The sequence below is a fragment of the Accipiter gentilis genome, chromosome 1 (assembly GCF_929443795.1).
Source record: "Accipiter gentilis chromosome 1, bAccGen1.1, whole genome shotgun sequence".
NCBI classification, from domain to species: Eukaryota; Metazoa; Chordata; class Aves; order Accipitriformes; family Accipitridae; genus Astur; species Astur gentilis.
The window spans coordinates 36,169,076-36,185,718 of record NC_064880.1 but is presented as its reverse complement, the minus strand read 5'-3'; the positions used below and the strand labels follow the sequence as shown (position 1 = coordinate 36,185,718).

The window sequence follows — 16,643 nt, the reverse complement described above, 5'->3', positions numbered from 1 at the left end:
GAGCCTGCTGCGCTTGCCAGGAGGAGGTCTGGTAGTCAGCATGAAGGAATAATTCTTGGCCTGATCCATCCTAAATGAGAGAGTTTGAAACCAGGTTTATCTGTAAGCTGAAGCCAGCTAGCCCTTGCTATGACGAAGGGACCAAGAGCAGTATATTTCCTAAGCAAGTATTCCCTCTTCTGTTTTGGCAAAAATATTGACCAAAGTCTTAGGTTTGCATTTTTCACAGGTTAGGCATTAATACCACTTCTAACAATTTTGCTGAGGTCAAGTAGAGGATTCTCTAAGGTGAGGCTAGGAGAATATTAGGGAAAACTGTCATAAATTCTTGCTGTCGTCTTATACTCTTGCCTAGGCATCTGCTTTTGGCTGCTCTCAGACATAGGCTAGGTGAACTACGTGGATCTTTAGTCTGACTCACTACTACTGCTTTATAATAAGAAAGAGAGGAAATAAGACTGTGATATGATAAAGACTTTTTTGTCTTTACTGATTTATATCTAAAAAATGACAAATCTTTACCTGTCTTCTGTCTCCCTGCTCTCAAGTAGCTCCCTTACTTTACTGTTTTCTTGGAAAGAGGTATGTGACTGGTAAGATTACTGGTAATCTTACACTAGTAAGATTGTAGTATCACAAATGTATAGCAAATTAAGATTGATTCATCTAATCATATGGATATTTTAAAGCTCTGATTAGAAACTTGTGTTAAGAATATTTTTTAATTTCTTCTTTATCAAAACACCTGAAAAATGGTCAGAATGTAAGTATTAACAGTAGCAACTTTTAACTCCTTCTGTAGATTGTTTTCAAATGAGATACAAATAGACATTATATCTTCAAAAAGAGAAACACAGCAGAAGTAGGAACACAGCTCATGACACTTCTGATTGCTATAAGAATAAGCGATAAAAAGGAAAACAATTCACTGGATTAAAGAAAAATCTGTTTTGAGCTCTTTTGGTACAAAGATGCAAAAGAGAACACAAATCCAGTTTGTCACCAACTTCACTTTTATCATGCTTGAAGTTCATTTTATAAAATCCATGATACTGTGCTTAGAAATATTAATTACTCAGCAAGCTTATCAAAACTTCACAATGGAATTTTATGGATGCATCAATAACTGAATAACATAGTGCCTTTGGGCAAATAAAACTCATGCCAGAATGAAGAACTATTTTTACCATTCTCAGTGCAGATAACTAAATATCGGATGTCCATATGATACTCTGGAAAAGATACAATTAAAAAAATCCCTCAAAATAAAAGGAGAAGTCATGTGATATTGTATAAAACAGAGAAGAAATGAGTTCACAAGCCCCTCTCCAAAATGTCAGGTAGACAGAGAAGGAAGGAGCAGTAACAAATGCTTGTGTGTTCCTTCTCCTACAAAGTCTGAAGTGCACAGAAAGCAGTGGAGAACAATGTTCACAGCAGCAGCATCTTATTTTCCCTAGAATGAGATGGAAACAGTACCCTTGTGAAAGATAAGCTGTTCCACAAAATACCTGAGGGAACTGAAAGAAATGTAAAAGCTGGATTTTTTTTTGGGGGGGGGGGGGGGGGGGGGGGGGGCGGGGCAGGGTGTCCCTGCAGGGTCAGGCCCTAAGCTCAAATGTATGTGTGTATGATATGACTAAACAGCTCTTTGACAACATTTTCTTTTCCCTTTTCTGCTTGCTTTTACTGAGGAGAACAAAAATACGCATACATATGTTGAGGAACAAGGTATCCAAGAAAAGTAGCTTACGCTATTGTTTTTCTCTGGTTTGTGGGTGTGACTAGATTAAAGGTCACAACAAGCTGAATTGGTTGACTCTTTAATTTACAATTTTGATCTTCCAGGGAGAATCTGGAGACTATTTTCCAGGACATGAAAGAAGAGTGTCATCGAATATGTATGCTAGCCAGAGAACAAACAGACCAACTGAGTAAATTTAAGATAAAGCCAGAACCTGAAACTGGTAATATCATACTTAAGCTCTTATTGTGATTCAACTGTTTGAAAGCTTTGCTTTATATTTGAAAATACTGTAAATTACACATACATAGAAGTACTTCTACTGTTTACCATCTGCCTTTTTCAAGTCTGTTCACATGGTGCTCAGTATTTCACCAAGAAAACGCACCGCCAGTTTTGGCATTCTATGACGAATGCTCCAAATCACATGCTATAAAAGACAGTCATCACATCAATGGCTCTTGTAATTGTTTTGTCCCTTGGAGTGAGAGGCAGGCACTTACTACATGTGATATCCTATCATATTGTGTGAATGACAGCACTTGCTTGCTTTTAATTTAGCTGTCAGTTCGAAAGATGTCTGTTATGAATGTCTCTAGCCCCATATCTGTTAGAGGAAAACTGCCGGACTGAGGACAGTCAGAGGACTTATTTTCTAGACTTCCTTGTGCAGAGTTTTGAATACTGTTTTATTATATGGGACAAGAGCTTAATCCAACACTTCCTGAAAACAACAGAAAGGCTTGATTTTTATTGTACCTGGAAGAGAATGTCCAGTTTTCTTAATGCTTACATGTAATATAATGTTAATATGGGTATTCCTTACTAGCTTTTCTTAATAGTAGGATCAGACTTTTAAGTGATTTCAAAAAACACCTGTCAAACTTACACAGTTGAAGCAAAAGACACACATTTCAGCACTTGCTTTTAATTTAGGTTATACCGTTACTGAAGTTTTGTTACATGAAGTGCTCATGGGTGGCTTGTGGCTTCAAATTGCTATTTCTGAACTGTATTGTTATATTCTGATTGTACACTACTAAACTTTATTATTTGGGGGGATGAATGCTTGGCAACTTACTTCAGAATGGATTTGTTTTCCTTAAATAAGTGCCTAACTCAGTTGTGTGAAAAGCTATACATGATATAATTGGCTTGATTTCTGTTACTTCTGTGGCCCACTTTAGTACAATATCTGAGTGACATCAGAAGGCTGCTATACAATAAATGTGTACTGAAGTTATTATCTCACCTGATTAAGAGTAACCATATATATTATTACCATTTTTGTTAATAAAGTGCCGAAAATGAAGGAGCAGTTCTCAAAACAAAGGGAAAATATGGTCCCACTTCTGAGTAGTTATTGTTTAAATATTTACCTAATTTGGAAACCTAGTGGGAGTTTGGTACCTGAATACCTTCTAAAATCGTGCTCATGGTGCCTAACATGTTCTTGGCACCATGTGAAATGGTGTTGGTTCCAGCTTCTATTTCTGCCAGAACACTTCAGTTAATATATGCAAGTATGTGTTAAGAGTATGGGACAACATAATTTTCAATAAAATGAAAGTGTTTATAGACATAAATCAAAGAGAAAGAGAATTATTAGAACAGAATTATTTCCTTTTATTTCTGCTCTGATAGTTTTTGTGTCGGAGCTAATGTTTTTGAAAGAGAACTATGCCTCAAACTGATTTCAAAGAGAAAAAATAAAGGTTAAAAAGCCAAGAAGGAAGATCAAAAACCACTCAGGAAAAATTCCTCAACACCACACCTTTAATAACTATACTTCAGTTGACTATTTAATGTTTTCTTCATTCTTTTTTCGCAGAAATACAGTTTTCCATGCCGATACAGTGTACTGATAAAACTGATGAACAAGCAGAAGAGCTTTTTAAGCCTCGGGTTATAAAGGATATAAATAGAGGTGCATCATGCATCACATCTATCACACCAAGAGGAGTGGGCCAAGATGAGGACAACAACTCTGTAGAATCACTTTCTAAATTTAATGTCAAGTTTCCACCTACAGACAATGACTCTGCTTTCTTGCAGAGCACTCAGGAAAAACCAACAGTTCCTTGTACTGGTATAGCTGAAAACATGCTTCAAGATCATCATTTTAACCTGGAGCACAGAGACCGTGCTGTTAACCTCAGTAAATTGGAACCTAACTCATTTGAAGCTCATGGAGTTGATCTCATGACCTCAGCTTTACAAAGCTTAACTACTGTTGACAAAACAAACCCCCCAAATCATGCAAACATGCCCATAGAAAATGCCTGTGACAAAACATGTTTAAAAACAACAGACACTGGTTTCACATTTGTACCTAAGCACACAAACCAGGGTGTACCTGAAGTAATTTTTTCTTCTTTAGAAGCTGCTGGGACAACCATCAGAGGTCCTCATCAGGTATCTTTCTATAAATACTGTACATTTAAAAAAATGGCAATGATTCAGACAACCACTTTGCAAGGATCTTTGAGACAGGATTAACATATTTTATGAGGTATCTCATCAGTCTTTTTTTAAGGCGATATCTCTTGACAGTTCTTCTTCCTGACATTGAAGTATGTATACAAGGCACTTTTCCAGTGAAAAGGCAGGAATTCAAGCAGATGTAAGCACTGGATATGCTTGCACAAATTTCAGTTCATTTAGATATTAATTGTTTCTATATCTATTTCCAAGCTGTCATTAATTGTAAGTTGCCCCCTAGATTGCTTTCTTTCTACACTTGATCTCAGTTGAATAGGACACATAATTGTTTTAATTGTTTTTAATGTACAGCAGAGAATATCACAAATGGACTAATTAAAAAGCTGAACAGATAAATACTTCACTGTGGAAAAATGATCTACTTTTTATCTCAGTCTGAGGTATAAACAGCACCCTATTCCTCCCCTCTAAGTAAACTTAAATTTCTTTCTTCATAGTTCAAGCAGTCAAGGGGGAAAGCGTATTTATTTTTTCAAATGAAAGGAAGGTCACTAAAATACTTTATTTTAGGTTTATATGGGTACTTTGGGCTTGAATTTCAGTTATAGCTACTCAAAGTCCATGGGAGGTTCTGAAAGCAAGGCCCAGTTGCTGTAATGCAGAAAAACATTTCAGCAGGTTCCAACAATGACATCTCTGAATACTTTGCTTCTTTAGTGTAACATCCTTTCTCAACTGAAATTGCTTGCAAAGTTATTATGGACCTTTATAGACTGATTTTTTTTTTTACATTTCTGTGGCTTCTCTCACACCTTGTGAGAGGACAGCTTTTCAAGAATAAGCAAATGGCGATATTTAGGAATTCTGTGAGGGTGGATTTGGCATATTTTTACTATTTACGTTTATGTGTTTTTGTGTTCTTTGGTAATGACAAGGTACGTGCAGCAGAAGAGCTTTACCTCTCAATTTGGCCACTGCATGACATGCAAAACTAGCATTTGGAAAGCGTAGGACACGATAGCTTTGATGTTTTCTTCTCCTAAAACACATCCAGCCGAGTTTAATTTTCTATTGCAAACCAGTTTTGGATTAAGAGTTTAAAGCATGGAAAGTCTGCTGTTCTTCATCATTGTATTTTGAACTATAAGCCTGATTTTTCAAAATGTATTTTAAATACGTATTTGTAATGTGGGAGATCTCAATTTTATACCAACTTCCTAATCACAGTTTTTATTGTGCTTTATTTTTCATTGGGTCCTCAGTTAAAGTTGTGACTGAGTTAAACAAATGAAACCATTTATTTTATCCCTGGTAGAATTCCTGTGGAGCTGTGAAGCATTCACTCCATTGCTTGTTACTATCCTCTTTTTCTGTATTTGCTCTCCAGCTTGTTCTTTTACTAGTTAGTCTGTGTATTCATTTTTCAATAGATGGCACCCTGCATTGTATATTACATACAGCAAGTGAAACAGCTGGTATGTGATTATAAATTGATAGGGGAGTATGCAGCTTAAAAGGTAGAGAAGAATTACGGTTGAATAGCAGTAAGCCTTTGGTTTGATCATTGGTATTTCTGCAAAATAAATTAATTCGGAGCCATCATTTAAAATGTAAATTATCTGCTTTGTGGCAAAAAATGTAACAATGCTAACACTTGGAGAAAAGAAAGCTAATAGTGAACTGTTTCAGTGTTTGCAAGTCATATCTACAATAGCACCGTAGAACATATAGAACATTGAATAAAATGTTGTATCTTATCCAGGAGCTTGTTTGAAACAAGCCGGTATTACTTAAGAATCCATTAAATATATGTTCTCTGTATATCCATATATTTAAACATCAATCACCTTTATTCAGCTGCCTTCAGAAGAGGTTAAGCATTTTTCCCAGTGAATTGGACTCAGCTTTAGAGTTTTTTCTGTTAATTGTGCTAAAGGTTTGATTCACAGATAATACATATGTAGAATAAAATAGTAATTTTTTTTAAAAGTTACTTGCATACGTGCCCTTTCAACTATATAAACCTTAGCAAAGGTTTATGCATAAACTTGTTCTTAGTATTTTTACGAACTTTCTAAGGAGTAGTTGCACTGCTTACAGCTTTCATCATCCCTGCCACTGGTGAAGCTCCAGTAAGGAGGAATTCTATACCTGATTTTTTTTTTCCCTAGTGTAGATAAAACTTTCAAGTATTTACTACATATGTTAACTTATAAAATGGAAAACCCCATAAATGCAATAGATTTGGCAACAGTAAGTTCTTGGAACTGCTCTCAGTTGCTGTAATAAATTTAGCTCTTTCCTTCTATGTGGATACTAAAAGTGAAAACTCAATACTGTTTTCTTAGGATGTAACTTTTTAAAAAAAACATGTGACTGAAAAGAGCAGCAGATTAAAATAAACATGGATATTAGTGGACCTAGGATTTTACAGACTACATTTAACTGAGACTTGCATATAGATGCATGTGTTTATTGGTATTCACAGTTTGAGGGGGTTGTTTCTACCAGAAATATTTCTAAGAAGGTTCATGATTTTAAAAGCAAATTGATAGTCTATTGATCTAAATCTGAATATTAATGTTTTTGAAATGGAACATCTGCTTAAATATATCCCTATTCTGAAAAGCATATCAAGCACATGCTTAACACTTAGAGAAAGAAGTGGAAGTTAAGTGCCTGCCTCAGTGGATTGCTGAAAGAGTACCTCCCCTTGTGCTTCCAAGATTAGAAATCTTACTATGTCCTTTGTGGGGCTTTTGCAATACTATTTTATCTTTTTTCAAATGGTGCTTTACATTGTAAGTTATTAGAAACAAGTAATTCTAAACACATTTCTGCAGGGATGTTTAAGTGTGTCAGTGTCTGGATAGATTTAATATGCAATTTACACCAGCAACATACAATAAGTAGACTCTTTGAGCTGAAAAAAGTGGTGTGATTGCACTTAATTACTAATTAGTCAATTTAATTATATGGATTGCTGACCATAATGAAAGACAGTAAATCTGCCATTGCTATCTGATAAGCTAAACACTGTTTAAATAGGGAATGGACAGGAAATTGACTCCAAGAAGTTTAGCTGATTTAAAAAGAAGGTTTAACTACTATGAAAGCCAGGTTGGTTGTACAGTGAGTTACCATGGGAGGAATAAACAATAGATTCTAACTATTTGGCATGATGAAATTTGAATAAGAGCTGAAAATTAAAATTCTTGGGTAAGTATCGATAGCAAGAAATCTAAAACTTCTCAAGAAACTACTTTCTGAAGTATTCTTGCTTGCCTTTCCATGTGCGAGTGAAGCAAGAGAGAAGAAAACTGAGCCAAAAAAACTGTAGGACGCTCTCCTCTTCTAGGTTCCATCCCCACGTAGAGCTCATACCAGCTTGCTGCCATTCTGTCTACTTTGCAGTCACAGCAGTATGCATTTAGTTTTCAATTTACTCAAAACCTAATCATCCTGGCCGTATAACATAACTATGTATTTTATCTTGTGCTGCTAATACTAAAGTAATTAAACTTAATTTTAACTTTACTTTGAAAACTGGTAGAAGACTTTTTGATTCTTACCTGGTCTGATGCTAAATAATTAGTGTGCACTCTTGACTTAAAGTATGTATCAGGCTGAAGTCCCTTGAACTCCAATGTCAGGTAAACAGACTTGCTGGCTTTAAACTAACTAGCTCAGGGACCAAGAGCAGAACAGCTGCTGAACCAAGTTTAGCATAGTTTACAGAATTGCCTGAATGTATGGATAGATATTCAGATGGTCCCATTGCGTTTGATGCTGTCATGGCAGAATCAATCCCAAAACAGATTGTTTGAGACACAATTACACTAAAAGGTAGTCAGAGCAAATAACTAAGTTAAGCCATATGACATTGGTTCTAGTCATTTTGTAAGTAAACTGAAAACTAGTTATGTGTCAATAAGAAGAGAAATAAAATATTCACATTAACCCTGTACAAGAAACATTTTATTCTAAGGTAAAAATGGGTTTTCTCATTTCTATTAAATGGCTATTATGTACTATTAACTTCTACAGTAAAATACTGAAATGCAAAGTTAAAGAAAAGCCTTAATATGTATCAGATTGATATTACAGACTTTTGCTCATAGCAGTATTTATCATTATTAGATAACAAGGCATTTTAAGTGTTTGCAAGGATAGCATGTTTATAGAACTTTAAAAAAATGAAAGTCCTATCTTGCTTTTCTTAAATGAGAACTCTCTAGTTAATGTCTCTGGCCAGACAGGTGTAAAGGACACCTAGTTTAAAGAGGCAGGGGTTTTTAATTTATCAATATAAACCACAGCATAATGTAAACCACAGCAATAATCATTTTCTGTTTCTTTTAGCTCATTTGGCAGCCTCGAGACAATGATTTGCTGGCACAAGCTTATACAGACTCTGAACTGAATCAGTGTGGAATATGTGAATTCTGTCGAGAAGTTTTCCCACCATCTATAACATCTAAGGAAGATTTTCTTCGGCATCTGAATTCCCACTTTAAAGTACAGTCTTAATGTATGAGAATTCAATGGATCACTGTTTCTGCATACATTTGATTTTTTTTTTTTTATTCAATAGATATGCTAAGAATTTAAGAATTAAGACTTCTTGTAACAAGAACTCATGGCTGAAATTGTCAGATAAGCACATTTTTAATTGTCCTTTGACAAGGTAAAATTAAACTGTCAGTAATTCATAGTATTGCTTTTTATGCTTCAATATTACCTTTGAGAATGATGCTAAACAACTTTTTTTGGTTGGGTTTGTTTGGGGGTTTTTTTGCAATTAATCATTGCATGAATAGGCCCAAAGTCATATCAATGAGTATGGACTTGCAGGAGTAATGCCTTAATCTGGCTGGGGAAATTGGTGTAATGCTAGGATATTTTTTTTCTCAGTATCCAGTGATGTGATTATGTTCTCCTTGAAGTAAACAGGAAGAGAAGTACGCTCTCATTTTTCATTTCTATTATAAAATTTTGAAATTTAACTTACAATAGTGAACCTCTTAATTCAGATTCTTCTAAAATCATCACAGTAACTGAATGCCAGGAGTGCCAAAATTAGGATAGGCTTGTTCACTAATGTAACTGAATGGTTGACTTTCCCAGATGAATTGTTTACTAGAGAGAGTAATCAAACACGGGACATAAATGACCCTTTTGCCAAAATCTAATGGTAGCAATTTTATGGATTTCTGTTACATGTTACAAAAAAAATAACGATTTTGTTCCTGTACCTTTCTATCATTAATAATTAGTAAAAATGCTTTAATGGAAAAGGTTATATTAGTATGAAGGATAGAGCGAGAAAAGGTTAAACTTTCCCTAAAACTAAGAATACCAAAGATTATTTACCTTTCCTTCTGGTTTGCTATGAAGGACTACTCAAGTGTGTTACAGCCTAGAAAGGAAAGGGGAAAACCTTATCACCCAAATCTCAGTGTCTTCATTTTTAACCTGAATATGCTTAGTGGCTTTCTCAATGCAATTTAAATTTGTGTTTAGGTGAAACATTGCTTTCTGATAAAGTTTACACATTTTCTGGATTTACTGGGATCAAATTAAAGGGGGGGGGGGGCTTTACTAAGTAATTTAAATTAATGATAAAGGGCAACTTGGAGGGGTTTTTTTTCCATTTGAACTGAGTATAGGTTTTAGTCCTGATATTTGATAATTAGCGTTAATATTTTTATAGCAACAAAGCACAACAGTTTCTCTTTTTAAAGATCTGTTCGCAGATGACCAATTGCTGGAAGAATTAACACCTGCATAATTTTTAGAAGTGGATTTTTCGGCAATTATTTTCTCTATCTTAAGCATCTCGTGTTTGTGACTGGCTGTCAACAGAGTATACTGTAATAAACAGCAGTGTACAGTGCATGTCTGCTACATGACCTGGATAAAGAGTTTGTTACTATTAACAACAGCTCCGAACCCCCGGCGGTCCCCAGCGCTGAGGCGGACAGGTTCATCCCTGGCCTCGCCGTGTGGCGTGTGAAGTACCTCCCCGGAGAGCACGGCGGAGGGTGGTTCCTGGGAGAGGCAGAAGTTCCAGGATTGGGAGGAGAGAAGGGGATTCGCGCATCTCCAGCCAGCCCGGCGCAAAACCGACTTGTCCTCTCAACCGTGAAATTCGAGCTCAGGAGCTCGCGTTATTAAGAGCTGAACAAACTGCAAATCGCCTTTAAAGCAAATAAAGTCATCTGTTCCTCCCCCCCCCCGCCTTTCCCCATGAGCTCTTCGGCGGGCAGAGGAGGCAGCCCTGCGCCGAGCCCCAGTCCCCGCACTGGGCCGCGGCTCTTTGTTGCTGGAGGCAGCCTGGCACCCCGGCCCCGCCGGCAGAGCTGCGGCCTCCCCTGCAGCCGGGGCGGGGCGGGGGGCAGAGGGAAAGCGGGTGGGACGCGGTTGTCCGAAGGCTTTTGTCGACCAGCAGAACCCATCCGTCTCCCGCTATGGAGGACGGTTGGAATGTTTCCTCTCCACTTTGGGAGCTCCTGCCTAGCGCGGCGTCTTAGGAAGAAGCTGTTTAATTCCGCGTGCTTCAGACCGTTGCTGCCCGAGGACGTCCAGATAGGCTCACCGATCAGACCGCTGCGAGGGGCACCAGTCTGGTTTAAAAATAACTAAATAAATCTCAGGCTAAGCAGTTGTGAGCGACTTGAAGCGGGAGGCGAGTGCGGTCCCTAAGTGGGCCCCACTCATACAGCTTTCCTGGAGGAGGGCTGCTGCTGCCAGGAGGGACATCTGCTTTATTACACTCACCAGAGGAGGCTCGGTGTTCCTCCCCTCCGCTCCCCCTTCCACACAGGCTCAACTCAGCGGAGGAGGTTGAATCCAAATGGGAAGTGGGACTTCATTAGAAATAATAATAAGAAATCTGGGGGGAGGAAGCGGAACTCGAGAGAGCCGCAGGCTCGTGCCAAGGCGTACTGCCGAATTCCTCCTCTCCCGGGGCTAGCGGAGTCCTTCCCGGGGCAGCCCCGGGGCTGAAGCTGCTTGCAGGGCTCCCGTAGGGGTTCCCCTGTCCCGCCGCCCCGCGCCGACAGTACGCGACGCGTGAAGCCCCACGCTCACAGCCCCTGTTCGCGGGACCTCTAGTTCTGACTTGACAGCAAGGAAGCGAACCGCTCCCCTCGCCTGTGTGGAGGTTTCTGAGGGGCGTGCTGTGGCGCCACGGCTGCCTCAGCCTGGCGCAAGGGCTCGGTGCCGGCGGCCGAGGAGAACACATGTAGCTCCTCTGCCTCTCCGGCTAACTCGACAGCTGCTCGTAGCTCCAGTAATTAGACTGTCAGTGCTTGTTAGAGGAGAGGAAAACGCTCCTGTGACAGATTCCACGAGTCCTCTGTTTTTTTAAGATCTCACAGAAGTCGCCAGAGCATTAACTGAGGTCTCTCCTTTCTCTGGAATGGGAAGGGAAGAAGTTCCCTCTGCCATCTCGCACCCCAGTCGGACTTCCCTTCCGACTCCCATGAAACACAGTGAATTCACTGAGAGGCTCAGGAGAAGTTACCTTCCTTCCCTGCCTACCCAGGAGGTAGAGAGCGCTTCCTGGCCGTGTGAAGTTACTTTTAAAATCACCTCCTCATATTGCTCAATTTAACTAAACAGATAACTCAACAGAAGTGCAGGCTTTTCTCCCTTAACTGAGCGGAGGAGTCGCTCCACACACGATCCTTCCCCATCGGAGATAATGTTAATTCAGAGGATGCTCAGGAGAGGCTGTTCCCCCTTACGAACAAAAGCACTGGAGGATCAAGCCGAGATGCTCCTACCCCCACCCATGGTTCACTCAGCAGATGAGACTCGGAGGCGATTTCTTCTCCTCCCCACCGTACATTCCCCTTTCCCCCGCAATCATACAAGGTTAACTCAACAGAGGAGTCTCAATCCAAATGGCAACTGGGATTGCATTAAAAAAAAAAAAAAAAAAAAACTGAAGGAAGGGGGAGAAAAAAATCAGAAATAGGGAAAGAAAAGAGAAAAAGCAGCAGGCTGATTACGAGGTGTCAAAACTGCCAGGAGCAAGAAGGTGATAGCAATCAGGGGTGAGAAGAGTGCGCCATTCGTGCGGGGCAGCTAATTATCCGTCTCATTTGAGAAGAGCAGCATTCGAGGCAGCAGCGTTCGCCTGCTGAACGGTGACAGATTGGCGCGGAGGAGAGGGGAGGTGTTAAAACAATGGAGCCGGGCTTGCGAGCGCTGCTGCATGCTAATCAGCCCGGCCTCCTTCCTTCCTTCCTTCCTTCCCTCCCTCTCTCCCTCCCTCCTTCCCTCCCTCCGCCTGCCTGCCTGCCGCGATCCCTCCTTCTCGCTGGCCGCATGGCAAGCCCGACACAATCAGGCCCCTCCGCAGCAGACAGCACCACACCCGGCAGAGGTGGTAACCCAGAGAGAGTCCCGGTGGGACGGCGCGGCGGGGCGGGCAGCACCCGGGGGGATCTGGCAGGCTGGTGGGTATCAGTGGTAGATTGCAGACCTCGCCCTTGGTGCCCAGGCTGCCAGGAGCCCGTCAGTATGCGTTCTCGCAAGGGGCAGAGGCGAGGAGGGAGCTCTTCGTACACGTCCTGTGGGTTCTTTATGCTGACATCCCGGCTCCCCCTTCCCCGCCGGAGGACAGACGATAGCCGGCAGCGCAGAGCGGTGTTGCCTGGTAAGAGACAACCTACCGCCGAAGCCCCAGGCCAGGCCCGCAAAGGTGAGGGAAATGCAGAGCTGTGCCAATTACTGACGGGCTCCAGGGGCTGCGTTGCCCTCTTAGCTCTGCACAGTCACTAGAGTCCGGAATGCTACACATGTTGTAAGCAAGCTGTACGGCCTCTCTTGGGCCTTTTGCCTCTCAGGTTGCTTGGCCTTGCGAGCCTGAATGACCGCACGTACCCAGTTTGCACCCTGTGAGGAGGTACAAAAAGGGCTGGCCTTCCCTCGGACCAGGAACAACCCTTCCCGTTCACGAAAAGGGGCGACAGGGTCTGCAGAGAGAGGAGAAATGCTTTGTGCAGGATCGCTTTGGCCCTAGCTCTCCCAGAAGGTCCACGCTCGGAGGGACTCAGAGGGCAAACCCTAGTGCTGGAGCGTTAGCAGCCCAGCGACAGCGAGTGCTCTGCTCTGCCAGGGAGAAGCAGAGGAATGAGCGTTGGAATGTTTACTCTCCAATATTTCTCAGTTTCCATTCCATCCTGCCCTGAAAGATTTCTGATTACTATACACTTCAAAATAGTATTTATTACAGATTTACATAATCTGTATGTTTTATGTTAAGGGAATAACACATTGATGCTGTACTACTGAAAGGAGTTAATCTAAACTACATAGTGTCTGCTATAACAGAGTTCCAAGTAAAACATACCCTTGTTTCCTGGCACTGACAAGTAACACATATCCAGAAGGACACTGCCCGGCACATTAGGTAAGGTGCCAGGTGAAGCCACTGCTCCACTCCTGAACCTTCACTGGGTTACGGATCAGCACTCGGCAAAATTAAATTATATGCGTCTCTGTGTAACCTCCCATTTAATTTAACAAGTGTTATTTCAAATAGCATGTGCCTGTTTTACGACAGGATTCATGTGGGTAAGCAAACACTGAAAGGGATTAAACTGTTTTAGGCCTGAGGTAAGCAGCGTGATAACTCAGGTTGAATGCTATTTAAAAGAGATTTGAGTGCATGTATGGATAGGCTGTAGTAATAGCGTTTAAATTTTGTTATTCTAAGTCTGTCGTTGAGTGTACTTGATGAGATTGTCCATGAGCATACAGATGGTGAGATTTTCATGCTTCTGTGGCATACTGACATCTCAGGCTGTAAAAATAAATTCCCAGATCGCTGCAATACCTAAGAAGCAGAAAAATGCAGTCCACCTTAATGCTCAACATTCGAGTGCTCTATGTTTTAAGAGATTTTATAACACTAGATACACAAGTTTGTGCAAATCGGGAATACTGATTTAATAGATTTACAATATAAAGCAAAATTCAAGATAACCTTTGTGCCCTTTTTCAAGGAGCTTATTTTTTCTGTGCTTCTGAATTTAGACATATGGGGGATGGAGATAAAAACTTGCCTTTCTTTGCTGTTATCCGTAATAATTTTTTTAAACTGTACGTAAGGATGAAAGGAGGAATTGACTTTTCATTAGGTCAAGTTTAGTTTTCATTAAAAGACTCTTGGATTGTTTCTTGATTTCACATAATTTTCCAAACTGGTAACAAATTATTATATCTATTTTGATGATTTATGCCGCATCAAAAAGGTATTTGCGTCAAAGACGAATGCTGAGATAGCTTCTCGAATATAATAATAAGTTTTTTTCCTGCCTACGAAGCCATAGTGTGGACTGATCTGTGCATCAGCCTGTTCAGCCTGGAAAGCAACACTGATATTGCTCATAAATAGCTGGGGTAGGGCACCCCTATTGGTTAATGTCTGGCCGCAGACAAGGTGCTGTACTTATCAAGGTCTCTAAGCTGACCGAATTAAAATTTTAAATAGATATATATAGCAGGGTGATATGGTGAAAATGAGCTAAAAGAAAAACATTTTGCAGAGACAAGTGCATACTTTAAAAAGGTTTAAAATATTCAATTGGTGGAAAAAATAACTACTTGTAAAAACGTGTGTATTTTCATTATGCTTAATTTGCCATTCAAAACAAGTTTTTCTTAATAAGCTCTATTGTTTCTATCTGTTTTGTGAAATGTAATACGTGTGAGACAGAAAGCAGACTCGGAATGTGAATGAGTCTTGTTTTCTCTTTCTCTCTTTCTTTCTATCGTTTTTTAAATACAACTTTATTCATATTCACAGGCATCTTTAAGTCGAGAAAAGGATTAATGGAAGTGGCATGGCATTCCTGAGGTCGTGATCTGAAAAGATGAAACACGAAATCTTATCTGCTAGTCTTTTCCTATATCTTATTTCTGTGCAATATAAAAGTCTCCATAAGCAAAACACTCTATGGTTAATAGTTATGTTTTCGCTCTCAGCAGTGACACAAGCTTTGTCAGGTTTTCGCTGTTTGCATAGTTCATTAAAATACTTCGATAAATGACTCGTTTTTTTTTTTAAATCACCACACTATCACCCGAGTAAAAACATCTATATCCTCCCAATCCTGCAGTGTCAAAAAGTATAGTCTCTCAGGGCAAAAGGTTACGGAGCCTTCATAAAGGTTTCCCATCTGTCATCAAGCGCGACTTCAAGCCCTCTAGGTGCTGTGAAAATGATTTTCTGCGGAATTCTCCAGCCCAAAGATGCCATCCTCTTAATTACAAGCATTTGAGATCAGGAACGCCACCGAATTCCCCGGAGATTCACAGAAGATATGCAAAAATAATCTCTTCTCTTGCTTGCCTGCCAGGGCTTCTGTACCTGCCCACCAGCTAGTCGGCTCATTTGCTAGGTAATGATGGATGAACCCAGGCAGCCCGTACAGCCGCACTGCCACCCCTCCTGACGTTACTGATACGCTGCCATTCAAAGTTTCTTCTTTATAATTGACCGCCGGCAAAGGAGTGACAAGTAATGTTCTATTTGGTGGTTGTTTTTTGTTTTTTTTTTTTAATATTGATTAACTGCCCTTCTCGCCATCACAAGGCTCCCTGAGTACAGGGGTTACTCACGTCCGCGGGGTAACGGAATGGAACAAGTCGTTGAGATAGCGGACTGTGAGACTGTCAGAACATCTGCTTACAACAGGTGCCCTGAAAAACCACATAAACTATTCCTGGGGTCAGTGTGCATGCAAAAGAGTATACGTACAGACGGGGCGTGGAGCCGAGCCTTTGTGTGACAAGACCGTGCCTGCACAGCAGAAACTGAGCCTCCGGTCGGGCGAGAATCCTATCTACAAATGTCCATTAGCACTTTTTCCAGCGGTGACAACCAGGTGAAAGGCCATCCGACCCATCAATTTATCAAAAGCCGAGCGTTGGAGCTTTCTCATGGGTTAAAGGGATTACAGGAGTTGTAGGAGGAGGTACAGAATGTGAAGTGAGCAGGAGAAAAATGTCATTGGAGTCTTGTGCAAGTTCTCTTCCAGTACAGAACCAGACCAACGGAACTAGCTGGTTTGAGTGATAACCGTTCAAAGCGCACGGAGACCTGGCGATGGATACGTCTGGAGAGGCTCTGATAGTGTTGTCAATCCGAGCCGTGTAGACTACATTTTTAATATGTGGAAACATGTACATAACTCTGGACATAAGGGTGGGGGCGTAAAGAAGCCAGGTCCAAGCTCGATAGGAGCACGGGAGAGAAACCTCGGGCTCCATGCCATCCGAGATGTGAAAGCCCACGGAGACTCAGCAGCCAAAATCGCATACACTGATTTTTTAATAGAGTTCTCATCCATGTGTCCATTTAAGTGCAGTTGATACAGATCAAATAAGCTTGTTACTTATAGATTCCCAGTTGCCTCAAGTGATACAAGACAGTAGCAAC

General features: G+C 40.6%; 1 protein-coding gene across 3 annotated transcripts in view; it reads left to right on the top strand.

Annotated features, from left to right (window-relative positions):
- Positions 1-10,416, top strand: part of TANK (TRAF family member associated NFKB activator) — a 28,986-nt gene extending 18,570 nt beyond the window's left edge. Inside the window, exons 8-11 of one of the 3 annotated variants that reach the window (XM_049834455.1) lie at positions 1,849-1,967; positions 3,576-4,159; positions 8,549-8,717; positions 10,132-10,416. In XM_049834455.1, the coding sequence (XP_049690412.1) occupies positions 1,849-1,967; positions 3,576-4,159; positions 8,549-8,716 (871 nt within the window). In that variant the 3' untranslated portion in view covers position 8,717; positions 10,132-10,416. Of the gene's footprint in view, positions 1-1,848; positions 1,968-3,575; positions 4,160-8,548; positions 10,081-10,131 lie in introns of those variants that run through there. The other 2 variants (XM_049834366.1, XM_049834277.1) reach the window with 2 other exon arrangements.
- The last annotated feature ends 6,227 nt before the right edge of the window (positions 10,417-16,643 follow it).